Source organism: Lepus europaeus, chromosome 11 (assembly GCF_033115175.1).
Source record: "Lepus europaeus isolate LE1 chromosome 11, mLepTim1.pri, whole genome shotgun sequence".
NCBI lineage: Eukaryota > Metazoa > Chordata > Mammalia > Lagomorpha > Leporidae > Lepus > Lepus europaeus.
Window position 1 is genome coordinate 88,410,109 of NC_084837.1, and position 14,715 is coordinate 88,424,823.

The 14,715-nt window shown below is 52.5% G+C and overlaps 1 protein-coding gene across 2 annotated transcripts in view; it reads left to right on the plus strand.

The window, feature by feature from the left end:
• Window positions 1–14,715, plus strand: part of MAP2K1 (mitogen-activated protein kinase kinase 1) — a 70,057-nt gene that overhangs the window by 40,685 nt on the left and 14,657 nt on the right. For both annotated transcript variants that reach the window (XM_062206180.1, XM_062206181.1), the window contains exons 2-5: window positions 3,108–3,318; window positions 4,439–4,585; window positions 10,411–10,488; window positions 11,027–11,078. In XM_062206180.1, coding sequence (XP_062062164.1) covers window positions 3,108–3,318; window positions 4,439–4,585; window positions 10,411–10,488; window positions 11,027–11,078 — 488 coding nt within the window. The remainder of the gene's footprint in view (window positions 1–3,107; window positions 3,319–4,438; window positions 4,586–10,410; window positions 10,489–11,026; window positions 11,079–14,715) is intronic.

A 14,715-nucleotide genomic window follows, 5' to 3' on the forward strand; every position in this document is an offset into this window, starting at 1 on the left:
GCGTTGCAGGTGGTGGCTTAACATGCATAGTGGTGCTACCATGCTGGCCCTATCATTGCACTTTTTGAAGAGAGAAAGAGAGCAGCAAGGTTAAAGTTAGAGATTATTTGACTCCTGGCCCTGTGGCCCCAGATGGTGCACTCCACCTGTGTGCGCCCCAGTTTGCGTGCCTCTTCTCCGGACGGGGAGTAGATTAGGTGAGTTAGTGCCCAGGGAGCCCGCTGGCATTTGCCGGATGTTTCTGCAGACACCTGGGAGAACCTGCAGGGGTACACTGTGCGCTCCCAAATGCATGACGGCCTGCTGACCTCAGGAACCAGCCACCAGGTGATCCTTTCAGCAAGGTGGACGGACCCTGAGCAGCTGCCTCCGTGTGCCGCGGCTGCCCTGGCAGAGCACCATCGACTGGGCGCCTGAAACCACAGATGGATGGCTGCCTTCTAAGGATGTCTTCCTCATGTCACAGGGCCGCCACTCCTGTCTGGCTAGGACTCTCTCAGGATCTCTTCTCCTTCTTATGTCTGGAGAGTCCCATCCGTGTCTAGGGCTTCCTCGTCGGAATTTTTTTTTTTTTTTTAAAGATTTATTTTATTTATTTGAAAGGCAGAGCTGGGGGGGGTGGGTGGGTCTTCTATTTGCTGGTTCATTCCTCAAGTGGCCTAATGACCAGGGTTAGGCCAGGCTGGAGCCAGGAGCTTCTTCTTGGGCCATCTTCCACTGTTTTCCCAGGCTTTGAACAGGGAGCTGGATCGGAAGTGGAGCAGCTGGGGCTTGAACAGGCGCCGATATGGGATGACAGTGTCACAGGTGGCAGGCTTACCCGCTACACCACAGCGCTGCTCCCCAGCATTTGAATTTTGAGGGGGCACGTTCGTCTGCAGCACCAGCTTCCTCCCCCCAAGATCTCCCAGTGAGGAAAACCCAGGCCGTCAGCCTCATGTCCTCTTGGGCCCCGAGCACTGTCATTTGTAAGTCACTGTTAGTGCTCCCATGTGGAGGGACCCGCCGTCCTAGGCTGTGGCGTAGAGCGGGTGACTGTGCCTCTTCTGCCCTTCTGCTAGGAGCAGGGTGTGGGGTGCTGCCTTCTCACGTGTAATGAAGGCCTGTCTTGTCACCGTGTCACTTGTGTCATCTGTGTAGACTGGGGTATGAAATAAAATGAACTGGAGTGGAGCTCTTTACCACCCCCTCCTCTACAGCCCCCCCTCACTCCCGAGTGGTGCCCATGGCGTGCTGGACCCATCGCTAAATCAATGCACTTGCCGAGAGCCAGCGCTTTCCCAAACCCATCACGCAGCAGTAGCGGCTGTTGTACATGTCGGAGATTGATGAGATGTGACTGCAAATGAAGGCATTTTCTCCCTCTCCCCCTGCGCACTCTGGTTACAAACTGGCAAGAGTCAGTCAGTGAAATCATAAGAATGCTGCCAGGTTAGAGGGGCACAAAGCTCAGGGGAATCATGAAGCTCCAACTTTATGTTGTGATTGTTCCATGAGGGTCTGCATTGTTAGTCCATGATCAAGACCAGGAGCTGGGAATCATAAACAGTGTATTCTGCTCTGGTTATGTAAGAAAGATGGGGCTGGCATTGTACTGCTGAGGGTTAAGCCCCGGCTTCTGACACCCAACGCTGGCATCCCACATTTGGAGTGTGGGTTTGAGTACTGGTTGCTCTGCTTCCTAGCCAGCTCCTTGCTAATGTGCTTGGGAAGGCAGAGGACTATCGCACAGGTATTTGGGCCCCTGCTGTCCACATGGGAGAGCTGGATAGAGTTCCAGGCTCCTGGCTTCGGCATGGCCCACACCTGGCTATTGGAGGCATTTGTGGAGTAGACCAGAGATGGATGATCTTCCTCCCTGTCTGGTCTCCTCCTCCCTCCCATCATTCTGCCTTTCAAATAAATAAAATGAATCTTCGAAAACAGGAAGATGATGTGGAACTCTTGCCAGTGGACTCATTCAAGGAGCCTTGCCCTGGGTTAAAGATTGAGTGAATGGATGCATGTTTACACGAGTTATGCAAAAATAAAAATTTGAAGCATTTTTAAAAAATAAAGTATTTTAAAATTTTTGTTAAATATAATACTTCTACTTTCTTAATTAAGATTTTTTTTTAAAAAATTTTATTTGGAAAGCATAGCAACAGAGAGAGAGAGAGAGAGAGAGATCTTCCATCTGCTGATTTACTCTCTAAATGCCCACAAGCGGCAAGACTGAGCCAGGCCAGAGCAGGAGCCAGGAACTCCATTTGGGTCTTCGACATGGACTGTAGAGATGCAGATACCGGGTCATCATTTGCTGCCTCCAAGGACATGTGTGTTAGCAGGAAGTGGCTGGGGATTGGAGTAGTCAAGACTTGAACCAGGCACTCTGATGTGAGGTGTAGGTGTAAAAGCAATGGCTAACCTGTGGTACCACAATGCCAGCTCCTGATACTCAGAATGCATTTTTATGGGGCATAGTGCAATACCAGAACACGTGTGCACAGCATAAACCGGTCAGTCCAGGCAGCTGGGCTTCCCGTCTGCCTTGTGTGTGGAGCCTGCCAGCTCCTGTCCCCAGTTCTGTGTTCGGTATGTGCTGCGTTACTGTGACTATACCCACTGTGCAGTGGAGCACGGGCACAGGTGGCTTCCGTCTGATGGTGCTTGGGCCTCCCGTAGCCACCGTTCTCACGGGGATACCATTTGTATGATTCCTTACTCGGGCGTTCTTGATGAGCCCGGCTCCTGGACTCAGTCACATTGGAAAGGAAGTTTTTGCAGTTGTGATCCAGTTTATAGCTGGTTTGGTTTTAGTTCAGTGATCTGGGGAATTTTACTTTATGTATGGTAAAGCCTTACTAATAAAACCAACCGTGTAAATGGGACTTCTAAAACAGATTAAAGTGGCTCATTCTGGAGTTTGTAGAATCTGTGGTTTCTCTCATGGATTTGTAGTGTGTTGAGAGAGACCTAGTTCCTTCATTCCACACCCAGAGTAGGTGTGCTGGGGTGAATCGTGGGGCAGAGGCCTTCTCTGGGCCTCTCCATGGTAGGACGGCCTCCCTGAGCCGGCTTTGCTGGCACTGGCGCTGACGCTGGGCTGTGTCACCTTCTTGGGGCAGGACCAACCTGGAGGCCTTGCAGAAGAAGCTGGAGGAGCTGGAGCTTGACGAGCAGCAGCGGAAGCGCCTGGAGGCCTTCCTCACCCAGAAGCAGAAAGTGGGAGAGCTGAAGGACGATGACTTCGAGAAGATCAGCGAGCTGGGAGCCGGCAACGGCGGCGTGGTGTTCAAGGTGTCGCACAAGCCGTCCGGCCTGGTCATGGCCAGAAAGGTGAGTTTGTCTCAACCAACAGGTCATGAAACCATCACCTGGGCGAACCAGGGGCCGGGAGCAAGCCTTCTCACTCAGCAACTTTGTGCATGAATTTCGAATTCCTGTTATCTGTCAGATTATGGATAAGCATGCTAAAGGCTGTGTGAGTGTATTAATTGCCATAACTCGGTCTCGGAAGTAGGTGAGCCTTCGTTAGCTGTCTGTGTGCCCAGGAAAGGATGCCAGGGGGCCTGCTGGTCATTTAGCACCAGAGAAGCTGCTTTGAGTCTCTTGGCCCCAGTGACACACACAACACTGAGTTCCAGTTGTCCTTGCCAGCGGCTCCTCTAACTCTCCCAGCAGTGCAGTGTCTGAGCCCTCCACCATGGCATCAGTCCTCAAGCTGGATGTCCCCTCCCGTCTGCCCCTGGCGCTCCTCTTCCTGCTCCCGAGGGGTTGGGCTCGCCCGTGTCTTCAGCAGCACACGCCTTCTGGTTTCTGCCTGTGCTCTTCCTTGCCTTTGTAAGCACTGCCCACCCATCTTCCACGACTACCTTTTGTCTTCTTTTCCGGCTGCTCCAGCCCACGCCGATACCACTACTCCTCTCCTCTGACCTCATTGTCCCTGGCACTTTGTCCAGTCTGAGTGTTGCTAGGTAACCATTTGATATGTCCGTCACTTCCCTCCAGCTGGAACAGGGGGCAGTGTTTGGAGACATAGGTAGCATCTGCGGTCTTTGGTGAATTTCAGCCACACCAGGCCCCTGCGGGGCAGCTTAAGGGAATGTCCCCCACTTCCTCCAACCCTCCTGCCCTCACAGCCCGTGAACGGCAACCACATCCTCAGGGCCAGTTTTCTCTTCCCTCTCAGCTCCGCCAGTCCCTTTGGGTCAATCCTCCCAGCTGCTGTTGTCCATGGGCGTGGCTCCCAGGAGCAGAGGCACAGCCACGGTGACAACACCTGCCTTGATATGTTGACACTCAGTACTTTGAGCAGAAACTTGTTTGTGAAAACTTGTCTGTTTCTCCTCCCCTCTCTTAAACAGGTTTAAATGCTTAAGAAAGCTGCTTCATTCCCCTGTACCCATGCATCCACCCATTATAAAACTTCTTCTTCTTCCCAATTTTCTTTCCCCAGCTTATTCACCTGGAGATCAAACCTGCTATCCGGAACCAGATCATAAGGGAGCTGCAGGTTCTGCACGAGTGCAACTCCCCGTACATCGTGGGCTTCTACGGGGCATTCTACAGCGATGGCGAGATCAGCATCTGCATGGAGCACATGGTGTGTGGCCCGCAGAGCAGTGGCCAGCTGCTGTCTGGGGGCATCGGGCAGCCTGGGGCGGACTTGAATATTCACCAGAGGACAGACTTCCTTCCTGGGTCCCTGCCCCCTTCAAAGGGGTATTCCCGTGGGAGCCCTACTAGTGCATGTCTCCCTGTGTTTTCCTCTGCAGAGGATTCTCAGATTATGACGTGGGTAAAATCTGGTTAATGTAGTTAATGTAGTGCTGTGTGCTAGGTACAAGGTCCTGGGGTTATGAAGATGCGTGAAACAGCCCTTATCTTCAGAGAACTTTTGCTATTTAAGATTTATTTATTCAAAAAGCAGAGAGAGGGGGAGAGAATTGTTCATCCACTGGTTCACTCCTCAGGAGCCAAGAACTCCATCCAGGTCTTCCATGTGGGTGGTAAGGACCCAATTGCTTGGCTGTCTTCTGCTGCTCCCCAAGCAGAGTCCAGAGAACTGGATTGGAAGTGAGCAGCCAGGAGTGGAACCAGAGCGCCGATAAGGGATGTTGGCGTTGCAAACAGAGACTTAACCTGCTGTGCCACGACCCCTGCCCCTTGCAGAGTATGTATAATCCACTTGAAGGACAGCCTGTGGGGTTTCTTTCCGTGTGGAGAGACATAATTTCACCTGATGCACATGTGGGGAGGAGCTGACCTTGTAGGCAGATTACATGGACGTGAGCTGCCGTCCTGGAGTCCCTTCCTCTTCAGCAGGGACAGTAACAGTGTTAATACGGATCGTGATAAACTGACGTTTGTCGAGTGTATGTCCATGATCCCTCCTGGAGTTCACATCCTGTGGTTCTAGGGTTTTCGGCACTTGTGGCCAGCCAGGTCTCTCATCCATGTGGGTCTGGCTTCACAAACACTTGATTTTAGTCCATAGTCCATGTGAAGTGCCCCATGAGCTACTGGGGACTTGGGGGGCCGGGTGGTGTGTGGAGAAACCCTGGGAGGAGCAGCGTCTCTGCCCCCAGAGCTTTTCGTGGGCTGCATGGCTATGTTCCAGCACCTGCCAGGCTGCCGGGTGAGGGCTGGGGGTGTGGACCTAAGAGCTACTGAGCACGAGGTGTCAGTCTGCTCGGTGTTGACCATGGTCTGTTCCTTCGGTGAGACCCCCCTGGAACAGAGCAGTGTGCTCCCAGTTGTCTCACACTGACCTGTTGTGAGCTCCTGAGGGGGTTTCCGTTCTGGAATGCTGCTTCAGTCTGCGTTCTTCGCCTTGGGTACATCTGTTCAGCTTTGCCGTGCCCCCTGTTCCCCAAGCCTTCCTCGCTAGGACAAGGTGACGTTGGACAGGACAGGGCTGCTTTTCTATACTCTTGGCCAATTTCCTGTCGCTGCAGGTCAGTGTCTTTCCCATGGATTTGGCTCTCTGGGAGGAGTTGCTCGCACACAGTCCCTGAAGCAGGAGGCATCTGTGGAGTTGCCCTGGGGAGCCTGGACCTGGAGAACTGGCCGCCAGAGGCAGGGAGCACACTGCAGCAGCCGGTGGCTGGGGGGCGGGGGTGTTGACTGGGTGACAGTGGCTAGGATGGGGAAGGCCTGATTAGCCTGGAGCCCAGTGAGAGAGTCGTGCCTTAGGGCCAGTGGTAGGGCCTCTGTCTCAGTGTATCTGGGTCATGGGGGCGGCTGGAACAGTCTCTTAATGTGATTGGAGAGGCTCCCAGCTGCCTCAGGGGCCAGATGGGACAGTGGTGGAAGCAGTTGTGGCCTGTGAGTGGCCTTCTGTTCATCCCTGGATGCTCTGACCCCTGCTCTGTTCCCTGTGTGCCTGCACTGGCTGTCCCTGGTGGGAGAACTCCCTGGCCGCTGCCTGCCGCTGTTCTCGGGTCTGAAAGATTTATTTGTTTGAAAGGCAGAGTTACAGAGAGGGATAGGCAGAAACAGAGAGAGAGGGAGAGAGATCTTCCATCCACTGGTTCACTCTGCAAATGGCCGTAAAGGCCAAGGCTGGGCCAAGCTGAAGCCAGGAGATGGGAGCTTCATCTGGGTCTCCCACGTGGTGCAGGGAGTACTTGGGTCATCTCCCATTGCTCCTTCAGGTACCTTACCAAGGAATTGGGTCAGAATTGGAGCAGCTGGGACTCAAACTGGTGCTCCTGTGGGATGTCCGTGCTCCAGGTTGTGGCTTTACCTGCTACGTCACAGCAACAGCTCCTGCTCTGGTCCTTTTAGAGGGATGCATTTTAAAGTAGATCTGTCATGAGTGTTCATGAGCCCCGGCTTTCCTAGAAATAAGCTGTGTTTGCAGTGCCCAGTGAATGCGGGACGTGGGTGCTCCCTCATCAGGGCAGGAACACTTCCATCCTCGGAGAAGTCGGTTCCCGCTCCTGGGGTCTGAGCAGGCGGGGCCTGGGACTCAGAGTTGATGCTTCTCACGCAGCGGGAATAAAAGCTTTTGAGCTGTTATTTTCATCAAGCCTTTATCTCTTCCATAGAAAACCTTCACAGAAGTACCACGGACTTTGTTAATAATTGGCTTCTAAAAATAAGCACACTTTCGGCTGCTGTAGTTGGTGACAGCGAGTTCTTGGCAGGTTCCCGAAGCAGCATGAAAGGGCTGTAGGGTTTGCTGCAGGCAACTTGGGGCAGTCCTGATTGGCGCTGGCCCCTCCCCTCGTGCCCCTTCAATTGTCGCTCTGCTCGGAGCTCAGGAGGAGGGTGAGGGAAGAGGGCCAACGCTTCTTCCTCTTTAGTAGAAATGTTTACGGGGCCCACTCAGGGAAAGTAAAAAGCAAGACTGCTAGCTGCCTGTGCTCTGCCCAGCAGCCAGGGAGGGGTCTGCCTAGGTCAGCGCGAGTGAAGTTCATTGCTGAAGTGGAGGAAGTGACCTGAAAACCACAGGGTTAGCTTTTCCACCTTCTCTGAAGCTGATTTGGGCAGAGTGGCTTTGTTCTCTTCTAGGTCGGTAGTCTTCCCTGGTGATGAGGCAAAGCTGTGCAAACAGAGCAGCTGCAGCCATGTTCCACGGGGGCAGTCTCTCGGAACAAAGTCCCTCTTCCCATGGATGAAGGACATGCTGGGATGCTGTGGCATGTCTAGGAGCTGCTGGCTCAGGTGTGGTGGCCTGGGCAGTGGTTTGGTCCTGAGGTGGCCACAGGGGCTGTCATGTTGTTAAGGCAGCCGGGAACACGGCATTGGTTTGAATGCTCAGGGCTGAGCCTGGGCCAAGTCTCCCCCAGGAACTCTGGAAAGTAGCTGTCGCAGGGAGTTCTGTCTGGTTCTAGCCCCATGACTCCTCTTGGTTATCTGCGCCACATGCGAAAGGCTAGGTTGAGGCACAGAGTCTGCTGTGGGCCTTGCTTGCCTCCTGCCCATCAGGTGGTCGTGCCAGGGAGTTTGTGATGTCTGGAAGCCCCACCGAGGCAGGGGAGCTCGCGTGCTGGTGGAGACTTCCCTGCCTTGGGGAACCCACAGCTGTGCTGGTTCTCTTCCCTTAAGTGGAGTGTCACAGAAATCGATTGGTCCACACTCTTCTTTTTATAAACGTGGAATGTTTTTAAGTTGGTAATCTGCTTCTAGCATTGCTGGAGGTCATGGCGCTCGGGAGAGCATATCCTTGGTGTGAGTCCTTCTCTAGAAAGAAAGTGGTTTTGTGTCTACCTAACAATGCCTTGGCACAAGCTGGGTGCTCAGGGCCTACTAATTAATTCATAGATGGCATTCTGTGCTCTCATAGATGAGTTCAGTAGTTTAGAAATGTGAGACATGTATTCTGTAGTAGATAATCTGTAGACAGTAGGAAGGGAAAGAAGGAAGTTTCATGCAGCAGAAATCCCTGACGGTTCTGTCTAGACCAGAAGTAACCCGCCTTCACGTGTTTTGATTTTGCTCTGTGAGTGTACACGCACTGTTTAATCTTCATAGCGGCGGGCACACGCCCTGTCCTTTTGTCTGTCATGTCCACCTGATGGCTGCATGTGGAGACTGGCGTCTGAGGGGACTTCTCTCTGCTGCTCTGGATTTCACCCGCCTCACGGCTCAGCTTGCATGTCACTCCAGTTCGGAGTCTCTTCCCTGCCATTTTGTCCACAGCTTCATCTGTTCTCCTTGTTCAGCTGTTTGTTGATGCCTGGTTTCCCAGGAAGATTTCCAGTGTCGTGCCTTTGAATGCAGGAGTGTGTTTTATCTGTATCTTAGAGAATTTTTCTACCCCTCATCCTTCCACATCCCTAGGCTTTGTGCACAGGTGTTGGATAAGTGACAGGTGATGATGTAACTGCTTAGGTACCTAGACAGAGTACTTGGAAAATCAGATTGAGTTGCTGGAGTTACCTGCCTCTGAGGGTGATGGAAGTTGCTGGTGAGGCTTGCACTTGCTCCTGCTTTGATGCACCAGGCTTCTCTGAGTGCAGTGTTTCTCCTCACTCTCAGGCTCATTGTGGAGTCCCTGAACGTGCGCCCCAGAGGCTGGCATCACAGCACACCTGCATCCTTTCTTCTGTGGTCCCATCCGCTCGTTAGCTTCGGTCATCTCCTTGCCAGCCCTGCCCCTCTTTCTCAGCTGCTGCGGGGCTTATCTGAAATAACACCCAGGTTGCATTCCTTGTGCTTCCACATAGCCAGGTCCTGGTTCCTGGCTGAGGCTGTGGCCACAGTTGGCCCTTGCCAGCCTGAGCCCTCATCGCTGCAGCTCTTCATGTACCCACAGGGCGGGGCCACCTGGCCCCAGGGGCAGCTGAGAGCAGCTCTGCCTTTGGTCTGACCGAGGAGCCCCGACCTGTTCCCTTGCTCCTTCCCTTCCCAAGTGTAGAGGTCAAGCTCCTTCTTTGAGGGAGATTTTAGTTCAAATCGCATCCTGCTAGGTGAAGCTGGAATTATCCCTCCCTTACTCTGCATGTCCACGGCTCCTTTCCTTCGTGTTGCTGCCTTTGTTTTATTAGTTGATATGTTTATTGAGAGCAGAACCCTGCTCTTATTCATGTATCTGGCCCCCAGAGAACCTGACAATCCATGGTGTTTGGTGGGTTTTGTGGGCTATAGTATTGCTTTTCATGCTGTTTCTCTTTGGGTTTGTTAATTGCGATTTGTTGGGATAACACCAAATGGAAGTTGTGACTTACACGGTAGTGATAAAATGGCTAACAGTTATTGAGCACTCACTCTGTGCAACACATTTTCCTAGGTGCTTTATTTATTTATATTAGCTTATTTAATCCTTATAACAGCCCTGTACATTATAGTAGCCTTAGAATTGTCATCATCCTCATTTATCAGTTGGGTGACTTGGTCAAGGCCGCCTGGATAGAAAGTGGCAGAGCTGGGATTCAGATTTAGAGTTTACCTCTAGAGCCTGCACACTCGACCATGTGAGTTCATTGCAGAGCAAGCCTTTTAAAAATGTTTGCTATTTATTTGAAAGACAGAGAGATCACTCCCCAAATGTCCGCAGCAGGACTGGGCCCGGCCAAAGCCAGGAGCCGGGAACATCCATCTGGGTGGCAGGGAGCCAAGTCTGTGGGCCCTCATCTGCTGCTTTTCAGGCCCATCAGCAGGAGGCTGGGTCTGAAGTGCAGAGTAGCTGGGACCGGAACTGGAAGTCAGAGACAGGACGTGGGTGTCCCAAGCAGCCACTTAACCCTCTGTGCTGTGACACCCAGCGCACAAACCTTTTTCCTGGCCACTGACTTAGTGACTTGTGTAACGATGTCTGTAGAATTTGGGTTGCTCGCCTCCTGCAGTGTCACGTTTGATGTCTGGAGCGGAGCCAAGGGTGAGCCCTTCCCGTTCCTGGAGGCTTGTGGGACTGCAGTTGTTCACTTGAAGAAGAACTGGCGCCGTCGTCACTCCGTGGTCTCCTCCTCTTGTTCTTAGGACGGGGGTTCCTTGGATCAAGTCCTGAAGAAAGCTGGACGGATTCCCGAGCAAATTTTGGGGAAAGTTAGCATTGCTGTGAGTATGTTGTGGCGTTTTCCTTCCAAGTTCCCTCTTCATAAGTTAATGAATTGGTGGGAAATGTACAAGGGAAGAAGGCAGGAAGCTTTTTAAGAGAAATGAGATTTTATCATTAGAATTTTCCCTCTGTAGAGTCTGCATATATACTATTCTCTCTTTCGTGAGAATAGGAAAAGTGAATTTCTTCGCATTAAAATCTATGTCAGAAAAAATAGGACAGAGGTATCCAAAGGGATTGCCACTTAGGTGGAAGCAGGCTGCTGCTTCAGATCTCAGATTGAGACAAACATGCATTCCTAGGCAGTGGTTTTAGAAATTGATAAAGCTTACAGTTATTGGTTTTGCCTAAAAATATTCTCTATAAACTGTATACAAAGATGGTTGCTTCATAAGGCAGGTTAAGAGAAACAAAATAAAATAAAAAACAGGAAGGCAGAAGTGTGACAGTAGCTGAAGTATTTCCTAGCCCGTTTGGAAGTAGATGGGGTGCGTTCTTGAGTGCGTCTCCCCTGCTCTTACGCTGTCTTCCCCACAGGTGATCAAGGGCCTGACGTATCTGAGGGAGAAACACAAGATCATGCACAGAGGTAAGCAGTTTCCTGCCTCTCGTTATGTTTTGAATTTTGGCTGAAATCCAGAGTTTGTTGCATTCTCTCTTGTGTTTGGTTTTGGTGAAAAGCCTTTCGGCGTGCTTTCAGTCTTTATTACAAGTCCTCGTTCAGTGTGATGGCTGGGGCAGCAAGCCCCACCCTCTTGGTCTTGATACACTTGTGTTTCTCAGCCGAGCGCCGGCTACAGTCCGTGTCCTGTGCTGTTCAGTGGCGCTCTCAGACTTTATTTCCACTCCCAAGAGAGGAAGGTTTCTGCTTAGCCCTGGAAGTAGCAGCTAGCCTTCCCCTCCGCCCCGGGCCATCCCGTCCTCCCAGAGCTTTCTTTTCTGGCTTCAGCAGGTAACTGTCTTGTGGCATGAGGAGTGGCTCTGTGAGCCGGACGGCTCCCTGCTTAGATGTCTTGGGTGTCAGTCAGGGAGGAGAAGGAGGACTCTGTCCCAGGAACCAGCACCTGCCTGGGCTGGCCCAGCCTCACTGCTCAGCCTCAGACCTGTGCTGTTGGCTGGTCTCCTGTGGAAGCCCGGGCGAGGTGACGAGCTGTGGAGTGGTAGCGTGCACTGCGGGGCTTCTGAGCCGCACCCAGCGAGCAGATGATTCCTGAAAGTCTGAGTTAGGGTGTGCATGGGAGACGGCCAGTCTCCCTGTGTCTGCTTCTGGCTTCCGTGCCAGTAGGATCTGCCTCTGGTCTAAGTACAGTCTTTGCCAATGAAATGTAAACTCTATTGCTTCTTGTTCTGTCCTCGAGGAAACATGGAAAAGAGTAAAGAGCCTTTTTATCCGCCTCAGATTTTTATTCTTATGTGTTTGCTGGAGATAGCCTAATGATTTCTTTTTTTAAAAGATTTCATTTTTTTATTTTTTATTTTTTTGACAGTCAGAGTGGACAGTGAGAGAGAGACAGAGAGAAAGGTCTTCCTTTTGCCGTTGGTTCACCCTCCAATGGCTGCCACGGTAGGCGCGCTGCAGCCGGCGCACCGTGCTGATCCGATGGCAGGAGCCAGGTGCTTCTCCTGGTCTCCCATGGGGTGCAGGGCCCAAGGACTTGGGCCATCCTCCACTGCCTTCCCGGGCCATAGCAGAGAGCTGGCCTGGAAGAGGGGCAACCGGGACAGGATTGGTGCCCCGACCGGGACTAGAACCCGGTGTGCCGGCGCCGCAAGGTGGAGGATTAGCTTAGTGAGGTGCCGGCCAAGATTTTTTTTTGAAAGGGAGAGTGATGGTGGGCAGGGGAGGAGGGGAGGGAGGGAGAGGAGAAGAGGGAGAGGGAGAGTTAGAGAGAGAGAGGGAGGGAGGGAGAGAGAGAAAGAGAGAAAGAGAGAAAAAGAGATGTCTTTGGTTCACTAGTTCATTCCCTAAATGGCTGCAACTGCCCAAGCTGGTCCATGCTGAAGCCTGGAACCTGAAATTCCATCCAGGTCTTCCAGGTGGGTGGCAGACCCTTCTCAGGTGCATTAGCAGGGAGCTGAATCAGAAGTGGAGCAACCAGGACTTGAACCAGTGGTCCAAGTGATGAACCAGTGATGCAGGTGCCCCAAGCATTGGCTTAAGCCACTGGGCCACAACACTGGCCCCTGAGTGATTATGTCAATTACTTTTTGCTATGGAACAAGGCACGCTGAAAGCTGGTAGTTTAAAACACGGATGGTTTGGAACTTCTACCACCTTGTGGGTTGACGTGATTACTCATGCCCTGAGTCTAACACCCAGGCTTCCCCTGCTCACCTTGGGCCTCCCGGTAGCGAACGTGGGTAAACTCCAACACTCAAGCACCCTTCACACTTCTCAGCCATTCGGTTTGTTAGCATCCTGTTGGCCAGAGCAAATCCCATGGTCAAGTCAGGATCGCAAAGGGAGAGGGAAGACTTCATCTCTTGCTGGAGGGAGCCAAAAGATACCGTGACCCGTTTATTCCGGTGTTTCCCAATGACAAAGTCTGGGATCCAAGGTTTGGCCATACTGCTTGCTTCGTACCCGCGGGTTTGTTTAACTTGTGTAAGCCTCAGGAAACTGCAGAGAACAGCCCAGCACGCAGGTTCTGCTGGCTGCTGTGCGGCTGGTGGGCGTGCGGAGGTTTCTGTGGTGTGCAGTCACAGACACGGCCTGGCTTGGCCTAAGCCAGCCAGACTTGCTCACGAGAGGGACCCCAAGGAGCTCGGAGAGTCATTGAAGAGCTGGGCCACACACTCAAGCAGAAAAGCAGCTGCCCCCACCACAGCCAGCACCGCCATGCTGCTGCGGAGCCTCGTGGCCAGCTAAGCTTAGTTACCGCCCAGGGCCCCGCTGGCTGTGCCTGGTGCAGCACCGCATAGGGAGCGCAGGATGCCTTCTCCCGCCCAGCGCTGGGCACAGGCTGGCGCTCTGCTCCCTCGTTTAGCATGCAAGGCATTGGGTGATTAGGGCGGAAGGGGTTTCTAGATCCAAGTCCTGCACTGAGTAGAACTGGTTCACAGAACGTAGGTCCCAGGTTGTTCTGGGGACGGGGCTTTGCTTTTTCACAGCATTCCCTGCAGGCCCCTTCACACATGTTCTCAGGGTCTCCTCGCTCTGACGTGACCATTTCTAGGAATACGGTAGTGTCACCAAGCCGGCAAGGAAGGGAGAGGAAGTGCAATCGTGGTGCTCAGGGGAAGCGCAGTGTTTGCAGGTGCCATTTAGGTACAGTTCTTCCAGCTAGTTCAGCTATCTTTCTACTCCTGCCGGGTACCACTCCTGGTGGGGCCCCCTGCCTTGCTTGTCCATTGGCCAGCTCTCCTGCATGCCTGTTGTGTCCATAAAATAGGATTTCTTTATTTATTTAAAAGGCAGAGTACAGAGAAAGAGAGAGATTGATCTTTCATCTGCTGGTTCACTCTGCAAATGGCCACCATGGCTAGGGCTCGGCCAAACCGAAACCAGGATCCAGGAACTCCATCCAGGTCTTCCGTGTGGATGTCAGGAGTCCAAGCACTTGGGCCATCTTCTGTTGCTTTCCCAGGCACATAAGCTGGGGGCTGGATCGGAAGTGGAGCAGCCGGGACTTGAATTGGTGCCCACTGGGATGCCAGCATCACAGGTGGTTGCTTAACCAAATGCACCACAATGCCAGCCCTGTGGCTTTGCTCATTCTTGTGTGGGCTTCACTGGGGCCAGGCTGGACCTCAGAAGCCCCATGTACATCTAGTCCTTGGCACCCCCAGTCCCAGAGAAAGAACTCCCCTCTTCTAGATCAGTTTTCCAGGGCCAACGCTGTGGTGTAGCAGGTAAATCCACTACTTGTGTTGCTGGCATCCCATATGGGCACTGGTTCAAGACCCAGCTGCTCCACTTCTGATCCAGCTCCCTGCTTATGTCCCTGGGAAGAGCAATGGAAGATGACCCATGAGCTTGGGCCCTGACACCCACATGGAAGACCTGAGTGGAGCTCCTGGCTCCTGACTTCGTCCTGCCCCAGCTCCGGCTTTTGCGGCCATTTGGGGAATGAACCAGCAGATGGAAGATCTCTTTCTCTCTCTCTCTCTCTCTCTCTCTCTCTCTCTCTCTCTCTCTCTCTCTCTCTGTCACTCTGCCTTTCAAATAAATAAATACATATTTTTAAAAAAAAAATCAGTGCTCCAACTGCTGGTTGGCCCTGCTT